The sequence below is a fragment of the Acanthopagrus latus genome, chromosome 24, assembly GCF_904848185.1.
Source record: "Acanthopagrus latus isolate v.2019 chromosome 24, fAcaLat1.1, whole genome shotgun sequence".
NCBI lineage: Eukaryota > Metazoa > Chordata > Actinopteri > Spariformes > Sparidae > Acanthopagrus > Acanthopagrus latus.
In genome coordinates, this window is record NC_051062.1 from 12,173,516 (window position 1) to 12,190,655 (window position 17,140).

At 43.9% G+C, this 17,140-nt stretch overlaps 3 protein-coding genes across 7 annotated transcripts in view; 2 read left to right on the plus strand and 1 right to left on the minus strand.

The window, feature by feature from the left end:
* The first annotated feature begins 3,171 nt into the window (after window positions 1–3,171).
* LOC119015524 (gap junction gamma-1 protein-like) lies at window positions 3,172–11,042 on the plus strand. 4 transcript variants are annotated; one of them, XM_037091590.1, is made up of 6 exons: window positions 3,172–3,627; window positions 3,715–3,832; window positions 7,597–7,868; window positions 7,956–8,181; window positions 8,260–8,940; window positions 9,677–11,042. In XM_037091590.1, the coding sequence occupies exons 3-6, from the start codon at window positions 7,629–7,631 to the stop codon at window positions 9,688–9,690; spliced, it is 1,161 nt and encodes a 386-aa protein (XP_036947485.1). In that variant the 5' UTR covers window positions 3,172–3,627; window positions 3,715–3,832; window positions 7,597–7,628; the 3' UTR covers window positions 9,691–11,042. The 4 variants fall into 4 exon arrangements, with proteins under 4 accessions (XP_036947485.1, XP_036947483.1, XP_036947482.1 ...); XM_037091587.1 differs by having other exon boundaries at window positions 3,174–3,627; window positions 3,715–3,840; XM_037091588.1 differs by lacking the exon at window positions 3,715–3,832 and having other exon boundaries at window positions 3,173–3,627.
* A 1,019-nt stretch (window positions 11,043–12,061) lies between these two features.
* inha (inhibin subunit alpha) lies at window positions 12,062–14,410 on the minus strand. Of its 2 annotated transcripts, none has more exons than XM_037091593.1 (2): window positions 13,949–14,410; window positions 12,062–13,328 (listed from the first exon to the last, which is right to left on the minus strand). In XM_037091593.1, the coding sequence occupies exons 1-2, from the start codon at window positions 14,226–14,228 to the stop codon at window positions 12,709–12,711; spliced, it is 900 nt and encodes a 299-aa protein (XP_036947488.1). In that variant the 5' UTR covers window positions 14,229–14,410; the 3' UTR covers window positions 12,062–12,708. The 2 variants fall into 2 exon arrangements, with proteins under 2 accessions (XP_036947488.1, XP_036947486.1); XM_037091591.1 differs by having other exon boundaries at window positions 12,062–13,457; window positions 13,949–14,401.
* A 1,840-nt stretch (window positions 14,411–16,250) lies between these two features.
* Window positions 16,251–17,140, plus strand: part of spega (striated muscle enriched protein kinase a) — a 54,414-nt gene continuing 53,524 nt past the window's right edge. The window contains exon 1 of the mRNA XM_037090671.1: window positions 16,251–16,500. The gene's annotated coding sequence lies outside the window, so the exon portion shown is untranslated. The remainder of the gene's footprint in view (window positions 16,501–17,140) is intronic.

A 17,140-nucleotide genomic window follows, 5' to 3' on the forward strand; every position in this document is an offset into this window, starting at 1 on the left:
GCTGGGTTACATAAATAACAATTATTGTTGGTTCCTCACTTTATTTTCAGCAGCTGCCGTGATGGTTTCTGGGTTTTTGAGCATGAAGGGAGACACCAGACTATCTTTAGTCCTGGGCTAAAAGATCCCCCAGCCTCGTGGCGGAGACTGTTAGTCCTGGACTAAGTCATTTAGATTTACGATCTTAGTCCTGGACTAAGAGTTGAACCGGGGATAACTTAACCTAAACCCAGGGTTATATGAACCATTTCACATCAGCACCTTTTAGACCAGTTTAGCCACAGGGCTAACCGTAACCCCAGGCTAAAGGAAAGAACTTTTTTTTTAAGGCCTCGTCAACATGTTCGTGGGGTTTTTGACAGAGGGGTTCTCCATCCAAATGAGCATTTTAGCACCACGCCTGGAAAAACCGTGAGGCGATTTACATCCAGGGACACAAATCTTCAATCTTCACAAATATTTTCCCCTTCCAGGTGTAAATCCTGAGGACGGAGTCTGAATATCCTCACACTGAAAGCAGTTTTCAGTGACTTTAAGTGCAGTTTTGGTGTAAATAAGCACATCACAGCGCATCGTGTGTGTGTGAAAGCCACTTAGAAACTTCCTGATGTGAATTTCTTCTTTCTTCTTTCTTTTTTTTTCCTTTTTGCCTGGAAATCATCAGACTTGTATTTCGCCTCATGAAGTCTGTTTTTCTTTTCTTTTCCTTTAGGTGTAGCTGGGGATTCAGGAAGTGCAGTTTTGAAGAAAAATAAAGAAAAAAGGAAAAATCATCGACATAAAACTGAGTGAATGGGGAGGTACACCGTGCATCATTAATTCTATTTTATGGATCTGATACGGCATCTGGGACTGTTTTCCTCACTCTCACATGCCCATAGTAAGCCGTGCATTTCACATTTTTTATTATCCTTCCCCCATGTGTTAATTGTCCATTTTCTCACATATTTTCTGAGGAGAGCCTCATCCCTCCTGCCAGGAATAAAACACTTTTTCTTTTTTTTTTTTTTTTGTTGTGTTTTGGCCTAAACTACGGTCAAATTAATGAGCCCAGAAAGTCAGCCCTAAAAAATCCATGAGTCATAACGATTACGCACCGTGAATTTATGTCACAAAAGCAAAAAAAAAAAAAAAGGGAAGGTTTTCAGGGAGGAAACAAGCAATCGAGCAACCTGGTACTAAAAAAAAACACGACCACAACATGTTGCACGTTCGGGGTGACGAGGCGGAATAAGAAGTGAGCGTTGGCCTCGTTCAGGCAGCTGATATGTTCACCGCAGGGGTTGTAGGAAGGAATTTTTCAAAGCTCGAGAGAGACTTAACCCACCAGTTCTGGCTCGGATTGCATATTCCTCCAGTCGTGTTTTTGGCCCTTGTCCAGCCGTGGGGCCCTGAATGTCGCACCTTTTCCCGCCTCAGACCACGCCGATCCAAACACGCCCTCACCAGAATCCAGGAGCGGAGACGAGCCGCGCCAAGAGATGCGTTTTCCTTATCTGTGAACATAAGAAAGGATGCAGGTGAATGAGTTCATGCTTCTCTGGTCCACAGTTGAGAACCAGAGGGGGAAGTGGGGAGAGGATAGTTAGTGTGAGGAGAAGCTGGGATGCAGCCACGCTGACTTGGCCCGGCGCAGACATCTGGCCTGATTCGACTTCCCACAGCCTCCTCCAAACATTTCGAGTCCTCTGGTAAATCAGGAGCACTACAGCTGCAGCGTGCATGACAGCAAGAAATCTGTTGTTTTGCCGAACGCCCGAGTCAACTAAATTCTTGGAAGGTGGGCCTCCTCGTCTAAAGGCCGTAGTCACGCAGCGCTCCGTCAGGCCCGGTGAGCTGCCAGACCGGCGGTCCAGAGGATAACACGGGGTCCTCGGCGGAGCGAGGGGGGGGTCGCTACACTCGAGGCACTTTTTGGGGATAAAACAAATCCAGAGTGTAAACAGAGTCTAGGAACATAAATCCTCTCAGGTGGAGTTCCTTTTAAAGGGGCACTCCACCATTAAAGTCTATGGGAGGAATCATAGCATTTCAGTTTCGGGGAGAAAATCAACTTTGTTTACCAGTTAAATTGTCGTAAATATGTGGATTTAACTGTGTTGATTCTGTTGCCACACGTCTCCAGAGATTCACCAGCATAATGTTTACGTCTGCGTGTAGCCAGTTAACAGGTTTCAGCCACGGAGAGCTGTACTCAACCTGGGGGAAGACTGTTTTATAATATCTACTGTGGCTCTTGAGGAGCGCTGAGCGACTTAGACAATAACCCTGATGAGGTCATAGTGATGTCATCAGGGTAGTCTCCGCTCGGAGATCGCAAATTTGACCAGAAATGTGCTACAGTCTCGTCCTGGAGTTTAAAATACGAACGATTTCACCGTTAACTGTGTAAAATATGGAAGTAGCTTCCGGGCGACTCCATTGGTTTCAAATATAGTCGAATCGTATGGAAGCTTATGAGAAAACGGCCCTACTTGAGTTGGGTTTTAGCCCCACTTGACCCTCCGTGAACAGTTTCCTCATGAGTTTAAGAGTTTAGGGTTGTTAGTTTTGTGTTTTCTTCAACACAGCACTGTTTGTGGTGACAGTGTAGCAGACTATTATTCCATTAATTGTACTTATAAGGAATTTATTTGAATGTATAAATATTTGGACCATGACTAAGTGTTAAAATAAGTTATAAGCATGCAGCGGGGAGGTGACTTTAATGTGCCTGCACGGCTAACTAAGCTAACTAGCTAATGGCTGCTCCTGTTAGCAGCAGATAGCGGTTACTCTGGTGACTCTGCAGGTTTATTGTTATTAATTTGTCAGGCTGCCAATTATTTATTTATTTATTTATTTTACTTTTTCCAGTTCATATTCAGTCTGCGAGTCCGGAAGGTGTCGTAAACTGCTAGCTGCACAGCTAACTGCGCTAATTTGCTAATAGCCACCATAGATGGCAGCAGTTTGCAGTTATTCTGGTGGGTTGCTGCACGTTTGTTGTTTTGAATATGAATTTGACAGGTGGCCAAATTTTACATATTGCACCTTTAAGCGCATTTTAACTGCGTTTATGTGGATTTTTTATTTTTTTTATTTTCATGTATAAATCTTTTATCATCAGACGTGCTCATTTATTTAAACACCGTGACTAAGTGTTAAATGGATTGATGGAGCTGATGGAGGACTTTTACGCACCTCCTGGTGTGTTTTTTTTTTTCAATTATTATTTTATTTTATCACTTATGAAAATTCCTCTGAAGTCCCCGTGGAGAGAACTGCGACACTTTCACAGCATCATCATATTATTACGCGTACAATGGGACTCCCGGGGCCCCTTTTGTCGCCTGGGCAGAACAGTAGCCAGCGTGGTGGATCTCAGGTTACAGACGGAGGGGCCTCCTCTTCTCACCGAGGAGGAGGAGGAGGAGGAGGAGGAGAGGGAGCCTGCGGGGATCAGAGCTCTTTTGTCCTCTCGCTTCGCCGACACATGGGGTCAACAGAATGGCTTCAGAGTGACGGGACTGCCTCGGACGCACGCAGACGCACGGCGAGGAGGAGAGAGCGCGCGCGCTAATTAGGAAAACCTGGTCGAGCAATTAAGCGCGAGGAGAGAAGACTGCGCAGATCGGAGCGCAGAAGGTGCGTGATTGAGTTGCGGGAGCAAAACAACCAAAAAAAAAAACCTCACTCTTTAAAGTTTCTTCTTCTTGGTTTTCTTCTTCACAGCTTTAATTAAACTCTGGAGGCTGCTCCCTGGAGACGTGTGTGTGTCCACGTAACGCGTTTTTCTTCTTCTTCTTCTGATTTTTTTGGGGGGGTTTGATTCTGCGCGTGCCGGAGAGCGGTGAGTCGGTGAGTCGTGAGGAAGTGTTTAAAAAGTTTTTAAATGTGTGACTGTTGGAGCTGTTGGAGCTGTTGGAGTTGGCGCAGAGGTGTTTAAGGTCTTTAACTCCACACCGCGCTCTCCGGAGCGTTACACTCATTTTCCTTTTTAGCCTTTCTAAAAACTAACAGTGGTTTGGACTTTTCCTGACTAATCGTGTGTGTGTGTGTGTGTGTGTGTGTGAGAGAGAGAGAGAGAGAGAGAGACTTTATTTTACTGTGTTTTTAAAGTGATGGCTTCTTCGCGTAATTCGCCGGATTTTTTGTCTCCCCACTGAAGCTTGGCAGAACTTTGTTTTCCTGCAGGAATGCCACAATTTCCAAAACAGTCCAGTCTGACTCAGCAAAGCGTGTTCATGAGGATCTTTTTTAAATACCCTTCTTTTTCTTTTTCTTTTTCTGATCTTGGACTTTGTGATCTGGGACTTGTGGATAAGCTCTCTGTTCCGCCTCTGAAGTCAGAAAACGGTGATTGACATTTGTAGGTGCTTGCATGTTGGGTTTTCATGGTGCCCCCTGTCTGCTCCCTGAACCCCTTTTAAAAAAAAAAAAAGGGAAAACAATCCAGCTTTCTGCTTTTGGTTAGGCAGGAATGTTAACTCGCCTTTCGCTTTTGTCCAGATCCTTTTTGCCCAAAAAACTCCGACCAACCATCCAACCCCCTCCTCCTCTTCCTCCTCCTCCTCCTCCTCCTCCTCCTCCTCCTCCTCCTCTCCATCTCCTCCTGCAGCCCAGTGACTCCTGAAGCAGAAAAGCCGTTAAATCAGTTGAGCTGGGTTTTTAGCCCCACATGAGCAAATAAGCTACTGTTTAAAAGCTGTCTTTGGTTAGCTGTTGGGACCAGGCTGGCATTGCAGAGATGCTTTTACTCCAGCGAGGAAGCCTGAAGTTTGTCTGAGTCAAACACACAGTTCCTGTCTTTGTTTGCTTCTTGAGGATGGCGGTGAGGGGCGTTTGACGGCGTGTCGCTGTGAAGAGCACATTTTTACCCGTCTGCTGTCGGAGGAGGAGAGATTTCACCTGCTGCACTCAGTTTTATATCACAGTGAGAATCATATCTCTCAGAGACACACTTTACATCACATTGTGCCAAAACATCTCTGATTTTGACTTCGTAAGTGTAAAAACTTGTGTGTTTCTTTCTCATAAGACGATAAATGAAGCGTCTCTTGGGTTTTGGAACTGGTTGTTGGACAAAAGAAGCATTTTTGAAGATGCCACCTTTGTCGTTTTTGCCTTTTTTCTTTGTGGATCAGCTGTGTTCGCTGGACAGAACTCAGATATACCGACTTCTCAACAGGTTTGACAGGCCCAGTGCTGCATTTGTGCAATCTGAGTTTTGCAAGGTTAGATAACATCCAGTATGTGTTGTGCACAAGGTGGCCAATGATAAGTTTGTGTAAAGATCAAAGATTAAAAAAATGTCAGGAGCTGAGGTTGAACGCCCTGGAGGTCACATTTAAATGTCTTGTTTGGCAGTTCTGCGTGTTCTGAAGCTGCAGCGATCAATCACTTGGTTGTCAACGCTGATCGACCCAGATAACTTTCTTTTTAATCAAGGAAACGATTCGCATGAAAACGTTCTTCTCTTCCAGCCCTCGTTCTCGGATTATCCTGATATTAGATGACCATTAGTGGTTTGGTCGCTGCGGGTTCTATCTCGATGACTGTGATGCCGTTCATTTCTCAAAAGATGCTTTTGGTCAGCGCTGCAGCATTTTTGCATAACTGGTGGTGTCCTCCATAACTCGGTTTGTAGATTCAGAAGCAACAATCATTTCCTAGCTGCGCAAAACTGACACAAACGTGTAAAAACAAGAATGTCCGTCGTTGGGTTGTAACATGTCGTCTGCAGAAGCACCTTTTGACATTCAGGTGTGTGTAATTGTACGTTTTGGGGGTTAAACAGATGTCGTCTCACGGTTGAACTCGGACTCATTCAGGGTCACACGGTTGCCGTTCCCACCATCAGGAACCAACACTTTTACAGATGATGGTGAGACGTCGCTGTCGCGGGTGATTCTTTTTCCTTTTCAGAACTTTTGGGTTTTTTTTGTAGCGCGACCTTTCTGACCACAGCCCATAATTTCGCTGTGTGGATCCAGCCGAGACAGAGTCCCAGCATGTTTCCATTGGTGTGGGCCGATGACGCGTCTGAACTTTCTGAACACGAACGGCGCCGGAGTTTTGGTTGAACATATTTTTCTGGTCAGGCTCGGGCAAGTCCGCCTTGCCAGTTTGGGGAGAAAAAAAAAAAGGAATGGATGAGTAACCTGGTGAGGGTGGGCCCGAGTCTAGTGCACTAATCCTGGAAGACATGCCTAAAGATGCTTGTAATGGCTTCAGCCTTGTCCTGTTGCAATGAGTCATGAAATGTTGGTTATTTTCTTTGCTACGCCCTGGTTTCTGAAGGTAGGCTCAGAAAAGGCTGTGATGTTCTCCAGGACTTGAGTTCGTACGGGTTTTTTGGAAGAATCTTATCTTGAAAACTTGTCTAAATTGTTTCACATTAGCCAATAAAATTGCTAAATCAAGCTTCTCTGAGCCACTTTTTGAAGGCGCAATCACCAATCGTGAATCACTGAACTGAAAAAGGAGCCAGTTTTCTTTTCTTTTTTTCTTTTTTTTCCCCACTTGAGTATGTCACGTTATCAAGCAGTGGGGTTTTTAAAGAAATTAAAGGGACAACTTCTGGCGAGGGTCTGAGGAAATGAATTCCTCGGCCCCATTCACCGCTCTAGTATCATTATTCCTGCAGTCCAAAGCCACAGCAGGTCTCCTCACAGCTAGCTGCGACTTGCCAGCCGGCACTTTGAAGTTTGATTAAGCGGCTCAGGCTCCGAGTGGCATGGAGCTGTAAGAATGCAGGCTTACCAAACAGCTACCAGGACCCTGACAGACGAGCCCGATTCACAAGTTTGCTGCGCACCAGTTTATACGCATGGATACCTGCATGCCGGAGAGATCTGTGTCTGATTAAACCAAAACATGTGGCTGTGTTTATGTCTCAGCGCCTGGGGTTCAGGTCGACATGAAATACTTGCATGAAGTATTTGTTCTTGCGTTGTTTAATCGTTGTGTGGATGTGTAAACCTGGTAGTTTGACGCATGTGTGCACCTTTTATTAATCCAAAGAGGACTGTGAGGCATGTTTGGAAACCTTTTTTTTTTTTCCTTAAAAGGTGGATTAGAATCAGTCCTTTTGGTCCATGAAATGTCAATCAAAATTTCAGATATTCTAAGGCGATGTGTTGATTTGTCCAACAGACCTCAAAAAGCCAAAAATATAGAGTTTTAATATCATCGGAAACTGGGAGATTTAGCAAATAATCATGTGAGAGTAGCTAGAAATGGTGAATTTTGTGTATTTTTGATTGGAAATGACTGAAAAAGTTGAGCAAAAATGTGTAAAAAATCCAAATATTGGCCAGTAATTTTGGTTGACCATTGAAGCTTGAACATTTGCTGTGCGAAGTGACTAAATTCTGCTTGAAGTTTCTTTTGTGGTTGTCTCCTTTTTAGCTTTTAACTTAAATTAAAGACAAACTATAAAACTGCAGGAGACAATTTATTTGCAATGCAGCGGTGGGACATACTGCTTTGTTTGGAAAAATGTCTTGTTGCCAAATTTCAGGATTTGGTATCATAAAAGACCATTTTGATCAGGAACTTATCGAAGTCGAGTGTAAAAAGTATTTTAAATCTGTTTTTCTTTTCTTCCTCCAGAGCTGCTTTAGCTCCTCGGTCACCTCGGCACCATGAGCTGGAGCTTCCTAACCCGTCTGCTGGATGAGATCTCCAACCACTCCACCTTCGTGGGGAAGATCTGGCTGACTGTGCTCATCATCTTCCGCATCGTGCTGACAGCCGTCGGCGGCGAAACCATCTACTACGATGAACAGAGTAAATTTGTGTGCAACACGCAGCAGCCCGGGTGTGAGAACGTGTGCTATGACGCGTTTGCGCCGCTCTCACATGTTCGATTCTGGATCTTTCAGGTGAGCTGTGAGTCGCATTTCAGCCGACAGTGATGGTTTAGTCACGGTTATGTCGAGTGTCCAACGCACCTGTTTTTTGTTGTCCAGGTGATTCTGATCACCACCCCGACCATCATGTACCTGGGCTTTGCCATGCACAAGATTGCAAGAATGGATGACAGTGAGTACCGGCCAGTTCGGACCCAGAAGAAGAGGATGCCCATCGTCAGCCGCGGGGCAGTTCGAGACTACGAGGAGGCAGAAGATAACGGAGAGGAAGACCCGATGATCGCCGAAGAGATCGAGCAAGACAAGCCCGACAAGGCAGAGAAAAGTAAGGTGGAGATTTGAGCTAGTCTGTCCAGGAGGTTTTACTCAGGTTCTGATTCTCACCAGTGATTCTATTTTCAAGGCGCAGAGAAAAAGCACGACGGTCGTCGGCGGATTCTCCGTGACGGTCTGATGAAAGTCTACGTGTGCCAGCTGCTGTGGCGCTCTGGCTTCGAGATCGCCTTCCTTTTCGGCCAGTACATCCTCTACGGCTTCGAGGTGATCCCGTCCTACGTCTGCACTCGCTCTCCGTGCCCGCACACTGTGGACTGCTTTGTGTCCCGCCCCACGGAGAAGACCATCTTCCTGCTGGTGATGTACGTGGTGTCCTTCCTCTGCCTGCTCCTCACCTTCTTTGAGATCATCCATCTGGGGGTCGGCGGCATCCGCGACACCTTCCGAAGGCGGGCCACCCTCAACTCGCGCACCCCTCGTCCATCCACCGGGCGTGCGATGCCCACAGCTCCACCTGGATACCACGCCACCATGAAGAAGGAGAAACTGAAAGGAGAGCTGAGGGACTCGCCGCTGGGGGACTCCGGGCGGGAGAGCTTCGGTGATGAGGGGCCGTCGTCCAGGGAGCTGGAGCGGTTGAGGAGGCACCTGAAGCTGGCCCAGCAGCACCTGGACCTGGCCTACCAGGCGGATGAAGGAAGCCCTTCACGGAGCAGCAGCCCCGAGGTCAACACGGCTGCACAGACGGCCGCCGAGCAGAACCGCCTCAACTTTGCCCAGGAGAAGCAGGGAGAGGCGAGCGAGAAAGGTAAAGAATGTGCTCTCAAATGGTTCAAACTGGACATTTTTTCTAAAATTGCATGTTTAAATCAATGCAGCACACCAAAAAAACGGGACTTGTCTTTTATTGACAAGTGATGCCAGGAAATAAAGGAAGATATTAGACTCTAAACTTTATCATTATTATTCAAGTCACGAGTTGAGGCCTCTCAATCATTTGGGTTTTGGCCTGTCGAGAGGACAAAACCAGCAATTTGAAGACATTTGAGCCTCTCCCAGTCGCAGTCCTAAACCTTGCACTAGTTGTGTCGGGGAGAACATTTGGAAGCTGATCAGCAAAAGACAGAAAAAAGGTACGTTAATGAGGATAAAGCATTAAAAAAAAGGTGATAACTACCTGTATACAATCTCAATCTATAGTTAATGTATAAAACAACAGTGACATCGAGTGGGGTAAACCATTAACTCCAAATGGGGGGTGGAAAAGGGATGATGATGATGATGATGATGATGATAGCCTGTTCTGTCACGCTGTTATAAATCAGTAGGCCTAGCTGTTAATCAGAATGTTTTCTAAGCCTTTATATTTGCTGCCAAGACTATAAAGTCAGCCGGTGTAACCCGACTCTTCCTCATCCTCGAGGGTTAGACATTTAATTCCAAACTCGACAATGTTTGATGTCACCCTGATGTAACTCCGGCAGGGGTTTTGAGTGAGCGTACATGCTGAAGATCCCTCTGTTTTGCCTCTTCCCCTCTCTTAGGAATACATGCCTGAGCGTGCTTCCTGCCTCAAACGTCTGCCCTTCCATTCCTACTGGCCTTTAAACACATGGGGGAAGCACATATGGGAGTGCAGTCAGACCACTGAGGGAGACCAGAGTGTGTGTGTGTGTGTGTGTGTGTGTGTGTGTGTGTGTGTATGTGTGTGTTTGTGTGTGTGTGCATGAGAGAATTATGCCTTTCAGTATTAGGGGGGTCAGTCGAGAAAGAAAAGGAAAAAATGCTGACCAAGCTGCGTTGTGACAAATGGTTCTTCTCCACGACTCTAAACTTGAAAGCCCGCTCCAGCTCGAGTTTCTACTTGCCGAACCACGTCCAAGCCTTCGACTGCGTGCCTCTCGGCTAAAAAACCCTAGTCTACACCCTGTTCTTTCGCCCACTCTGTGTTTTTGTGGCTCGTCCGTTTTTTTTAAGACCTTTTTTTTTTTGTGTTTGTTTTTCTTTTGCGAGGGATTATCAAAAAGCTTTAAAACTCCCCTGGCCAAGTCTGCTTCTGTTGTCTCCCCTCACAAAAGGTAGAAAGAGAAAAGAGAGGCTCTCTGTTTGGAAGATGTCGCCGAATGTTAACGTCTCATTGTGTTGGCCACAGAGACAGACAGAGTCTCAAACAACACAGCCGTGGGTTATGTCATTTCTGGAGCGTGTGCAGCAGCGGGGATTTTTTGTTTTTGTTTTTTTTTTTCCTTGTGAAACGAGGGCGGCTTAACCTGTGCTAGACGAGTCATGCACCATGTTTAATTTAAACAGATTTGATGGATTATTGGTGTGTTTGGTTTTTTTTTTTTTTGTTGTTGTTGTTTTTTTCATTTGCCAGATGCCACAACATTTCAGAAATATTTGACAGAATTTTGAAGCCTGTATATTTTCTCCAATCGGCCAAAATGTTTACCTGGGAAATGCTTGAATTCTTTTGACAGGAAATGTTCCGAGGAATTTCCAATCATCACTTTTTGTACAATCGGTTCATTCGAAATAACGACGTCTTGACCAAAGCTATAGATTTATTTGCCTAGAAGCAGTTGGTACGTGAGGTAAATCCCTGTCTGTCTGAAATTATGTAAATAAAAATGATTTTCAGTGTTCGTGCAGAAAGATTTAAAACAATATCACTTTATGAATTTATTTTTTTTAGTGAAACAGCTGGAAACATCTGTCTTCTGGGCTACTGTCAACACTGACATTCCACCCTTGTCTTTTTTTGAAAATTTACATTCTTCTTTGGTGAGACATATTTTTCCGTCCTTGACGTGCACCACTACCCCTCCGTTGTGCTGAAACGTCGATGCTTTCGTGCATCCTGGAACAAAAAAAAGAAAAGAAACGGGAGTTAAAAAAAAAAAAAAAAAAGCACACACACCGCGACCCAGCTGAGGACGGGATGACAGTTGGCTGCTGACGCACAGCCCCGTGCCATGTAAACACATATAATCTTCAATCCGCTGTGAGACTTTTGATCAATAGCTTTCCGTGTTCATACAGAGTTGATACTTTTTCATCGCCTGTCAGTTGGTTTTTATGATCTTTGGCTGAAGTAATAACACGACAGACTGCCAAGGAGCTGTTTGATGCTGTATTTCTGTAATCATCTCACTTCCAGTTTTGCTAATTATTGCAAGGTACGACATTCCATTTTGAATACGGTACATCTTCAATGGTTTGTACTTTTTTTTTTCTTTTTTTTTTTGTTTCTATTGCAAGTTTTGTAGTTTTTGTAACTGTAGAGATTATTTTGTCTTCAGAGTAAATAAATATATTTGAACGGTATGTTTTGGTCTTTGGACTCGACTCTTTTCTGTGAAGTCTCTGCGTATTTATATCTGCTTTTTTTTTCCCTCCCATGTTTCTGTCTCTCTAAGCCTGTATATGTTACTGGGTGAATAAATGGACAAATCCCAACATGAGTCAGGAGATTGAACACTGAATTTGGGAAAAACAAGGAGTCTTTCTAACACTGGAGCCGACTGAAATAAAGAACGTACTGGGATCATTTTGACAGATATTGTGATATCAGTCCTGATTTTAGTGGAAATCTTAAGTTTTGCATTTAACTTTCAATCCAAAAAATATTAAAATGATGTGATTTTTGCAGGGGTTTGTACCAAACAAGCATCTGAAGAGCAGGATTTGAAGGCTCAGTAGCCTCACAATGCTCCATGTTTATTGTGACATATTTAAAAGACTCTTATCGTGATCAAATAATTAGATCACCTGCGATTTGCATGCTGTTCTCAGCAGTATTTCAGTGAATTGTGCAGCCTGAATTAACTCTAAAAACTGGACATAAAAGAAAGTAAAAATGCAGATTTAGTGTGAAATGTTCTCCATGCAGAAGTCAAATTGTTGGTATTTACAGAACACAATAGAGCTCCATATTTAAATACATGATTTAATATCATACATGCGAGTTATATCGGTGAATAACAGAAGTCAGACTGTATGGTTCAGTGTAAAAGCAGACCGATGCTGCCCTCTACAGGTGGAAATCACACCACGAAGGAGCAGCAAGACAACACTGACCTTCACTGAGTTTGTTTACAGATTGTTGCTTAAAAAACTGTCAAAAATAATGTCCTTAAAACCTTTAAAGGCCCAGTTCACCCAAATTACACAGCACATTTTCAAACTTATTGAAACTAGGTGAATGTAGGCAGGTAATAAACTTCATGGATAAAATCATTAGTTAAAATGATTACCCTTTTTGTAAAAATGTTGTTTTTTAAATTATATTCAGAGCCAGTTTTATTCCTATTTATATTCTGTTTGTTTCTAGTGTTTTATATTATCGAAAGAGGAAACTTTTGTCGCTCATTTTGGACCTGGCTTTATCCAATGCTTCTGCAAATGTTCTGCAAATTACTGGACAATTCAGAAAACCTGCTATACAATAAAATCAGTCTGTGTAGATCATGATACCACCAGACTATGCAGCATACATAGTATTTTAAATCCTTGTGTTTTTAAATTTGACAATAAATTCACATGGTGGGTGACCTGGCCCTTTAATCTCTAATGTTCAGATACAGGTACACTCCTCAGGTATAATGTTGGGCAAGGTCTCATACTTGAACGAGTACCCGCCGTCAGAGGTCGTGGTGATCCTCAGGGACCTCATGGTCCCGGGGACCGGAGCGCAACACTGTGTGATCCCCAGCATGGCGGTGGTCCGATCCCAGGCCGAGCAGTTCCCGTGACAGTAGTAGAAGGTCAGCACCTTGGGATGGACGATCCAGTTGTCCCAGCCCAGCTCCTCAAAGCTGATCTCAATCTCTGCTCGGTGGCAGTCGGCATGCTGGGGTCTCTCCTGAGAGGGCCTCTGGAACAGGTCTATAGCAGAGGGAGACCAGGGGATGGTTAGCGGTGCCCGGCGGGGTGATCGGACAGGAGCATGAGGCCGAGCGTGGAGGTGAAGGAAGGGCATCTTGTCTGGTTGGTCGGCGTGGCACTGGCAGGCCGGACAGCGGACCTGCAGCAGAAAAGGGCCCTCGGCCACGGAGGCCAGCAGGTTCTGATCCAGGTGGTAGGTGCTCCATCCGTCTGAGCTCATAGTGGACGGAGCCTCCGCCGCCTGAAGAAGCCGCTGGGCCGAGGTGACGATGAAGAGCCGGGTGGAGGAGTTGCCGGCGGCTCCTTCCCCTGCATAGAACCAGAAGTGTGCAGATGTGACCAGGGTGTTGTGGTTGTTCGTGGAGGGCTGGAAGTAATATGTGAAGTGGCTGCTGGTGGTTTCTCCAAGAGCTGAGTCAGATGTGGCACAGGCGGAGTCTGCCAAAGTAAAATTAGAGAGCACTCAGTAAAGGTTTTTATTGGACTATTTGGGGTTTTCTTAGACTTTAGTGTATGGGGACTCTGTCAGATCAACAAATAAGAAGTCATACATCCAGGATGTTCGTAAAAAAGTTACTTAACGCCTCGCTGACATCAAACCCTAAACCTGCCACAGAAAACAGATGGTAATGTGTACTTGTCAGGTCTGCACACTAACAAAAGCACTGAGTGGATAAAGGTTCACATGATCAGGTCAGTTTTGTTGTGCAGTTACAAGAAGAATATAAGAAAACTTTGTTATATTGGAAAGAAATTGTACATTTTTTAGTTGCTAGTAAAACAAAATCTGTATGAATTCACTGAATGGTTGGGTTGATGGTCAGTTCATCAGAGGCCTTTAAAAAAAATCCAATTATTCTGATTAAAGAACCAAAACTAGGCTCCAAATTTGACATATTTAGGTAAAAAATAACATCAAAGCCTCTCACCAGAGCTGGGGAACAGAATAATCTGAGATGTATCCTGGTCCGGACTGGTTCCGTGGTTGACCCACGCTGTTCTGCTCGTCCTGGGGGCCCTCCGCGGTGCTTGCCTTGCTCCTGGCTGTGCTGTCTCCCCATCAGGAGGCTCCTCCAACCCGAGGCCCTCCAGAAGCCGCTCTCTGAACCAGGACACCACCGCTTCCCGGGGCAGCTCCTCTCCCAGGCAGGCTTGAGTCAGAATGTGGATCCACAGAGGACCCAGGATGAAGACGGCACAGGAGACCATGACTGTTGGCTGGAAAATACCTTGTACCAAAATGGAAATTTGAATATTTTACCGGTCCAGAGAATTAGCTTTATAAATCTACCTCCCCTCGGTGACTGTGCTCACTCTCACACATATTTGTTTGGCTCTGCAGCTATCTGAGTCTGAGTGAAGTCTGCCAGCTAAAGCATTTTGTTGCACAAATGGAAGATAGCGCAGGATGACCTTGACGGTTGGGATGTTGCATTATCTGTTTCACACAGTATCAAGGGAACAAGTCTGCATATTTTATTATATTCTATTTTGTGTCCTCCAGAGTTGCTTTTCAGTTCACATAGTCAACTTGAAAAAGGATCAAATTTGTCCAATTATCAGTTAGACAAATAATTTCTTGACATCACAGCATCCGTATGCAACACACAGCTGCTTTCCCACTGAACAAAAAGCCTTTCTCTACTGTACTGGAAACCTGCCCGCGCCTCCTTTATCTGACTGGCCTTGAATCCTTCCATGTGTCCCAGAGAAATATCTTGTCATAATGTGTGTGTCTGTGCGAGGACATTTTATCAGCTGTGTAACAGGCGGAAGACCAGATCTTCACAAAGGGCTTCGGTTGGAAAAAGAACAATCATCTTGTTATTTACTGAACTTAAACCAAATTTAAAAGTATTAATCAGTCGCCGTGGAGCGAAAATTACTCGAACATCATCTGATTATCTTTATGCTTTTATGCCTTTTACCCCATTGTTGTCAAAAGTTTGTTCACTTATATGTTTAATACATAAGAGTTTAAAGGCCACTGTAAAAAAAAAACAAACAAAAGAAACTCTGAAAAAGTAAGAATTTTCAGGAAAGAAATCAGAATTTTTTGTTTAAAGTCAGATTTTTTTGTTTAAAGTCAAACCTCTGAGGAAAAATTTCCTTTTCCATTATTGAATACCTGCCTGCAGACCAAATTTCCATTGAAAATAAAGTTACTGCTCAAAATAAAAATGAATCTATCACAGCATATTTACACTGAGTATTCAGTGGTGGAAGGTAGTACATTTACTGCAGAACTGCAAGCAAGAATAAGTAAGTAATTGTTTTTTTTAATTATTATTATTATCCTCTTCTTTATACTTCTTAAATCTAACTGGGCCAATAAATGATGAATTGATCCCTGTGGGGGAATTCACTCACTACCAGCTGAATATGCATGTATTAAAATTAGCATCTAATGATTAATTGGTAAATCGGCTGTTCTCCATAATGAGTAATTGTGCCTTTGACACTTTAGAGGTGCTTCTTATACAGGTAGATTATCTGAAAGTAACATGGACTGTATTGACCAGAAGAGGGCAGTGAAACATCACCAGATGTGTGTTTCATGCCACCGACATGAGACAGGGTTTAACCAAAACACAGCACATGTAGAGGAAATACTCTGCATGATTCAGTCTAGTCCACTGATTCCTCTCATATTTCATCTGTAACTGGTCATGAACTTTTTGTCCCATTATAACTTTGATGAATGGATAAAGCCTTACGATAACCGAGTGAAGGATCAATACATGTGTTGCTTATAATTCCCTCAGTATTGGAACATTTACTTTTGCTGACATTTTCTTGAGACACCATTTATCAGAATCAGAACCAATTTTCCTTTAATGTCCCACAAACGGGGAAATTTATTGTAAGAAAATAATGAATATGTCCTGAATCCTAATTGGTTGAGTACAGAATAACTCCTGCTGACCAGACTCAAAGATTATTATTTACATATGATATTTACTGACATCTTAGATTTAGATCTGTAGTCTTTTAGTTTTTTTTGTAATAATTGTTAAAATTGTCATTATATTCTGACAGTAGATACAGGTCAGCTGTCTGTGGCTCCACCCAGTGGCTGTAATTTGATTTGCAAGAATCCACCGCTCCGGATCAACACAACCAATCAGAGCCAAGGGGCGGGTCTGAGAAGTGTCAATCAATCTCCCTCGCGCAGCGCGTACTGGGCAGTGCCTCTTCCACCGCGCAGGCGCAGTGTCTACTTTTACCTGGACAGGCACATGGCGAGAAAAGACAACAACAACAACAATGACAGAGCTGAAACATGCCCCACCGCTGCCCACGTCAAAGAGAAGAAATAAGAAGACAGATGAAGAAAAGCAGTACCATAAAAAAAAGAAGTGGACCGAGCCAGACTGAAAACAAGGATAAATATCGGAGCATCATGTCAGAGGTGGAGGGAGCTGCGGGATTTGTAAGGACTCCAGAGCGATGCAGAGTCGGCTTCTTTTCTGCTGGACAGGTAATAACCTCTGCTTTATATATGTTTAATTCTCTATTTTAACCACAAGGCTATGGTGGCGACGGTTATGGTAATACTTGCAGTAGCTCATATGGCCGTACGATGTTAAAGGTCCAGCTAATTACGTAGCTTGTTGCTAAATCTAGCTTGTTAGCTTGTATGCTAACTCCGGTGTCTAGCTTTGTCTTTATGGCTACTGGTTAGCAAAAGTGTCTTTCAAGTGATCGGGCAGTTATAATAACGTTAGTTTGTGTTCAGTACGCTCTGAAGAGAAATGACGTTACTGATGCTTCAGAAAGGCAGCATGGCAAAAAAAAATGTTGCACCTGGTATTGATTAGCTTGTAACTCCGGTTACCGCTATGTGAGGAATATAGTTTTTACTCGGGATATCTACAGTGATCGGCAGGAAGCACACGTCATTGTGATTTAGTTGTATTTCATCAGAAACGAGCTTATTTTATTGTTGTTGTTTTGAACACGCCATCTTGGTTATCTGGCTTCCTCTGTTACCATGGTTACAAGGTTACCCACGCAGTCTCCTCTGTGGGAGGGGCTTAGAAGGCAGGGCTGACCTGGGAATCCACTTTTTTCCTCAAAACTCCAGACTGCAGCTTTGATGAAATAATTAAGTTAATCTT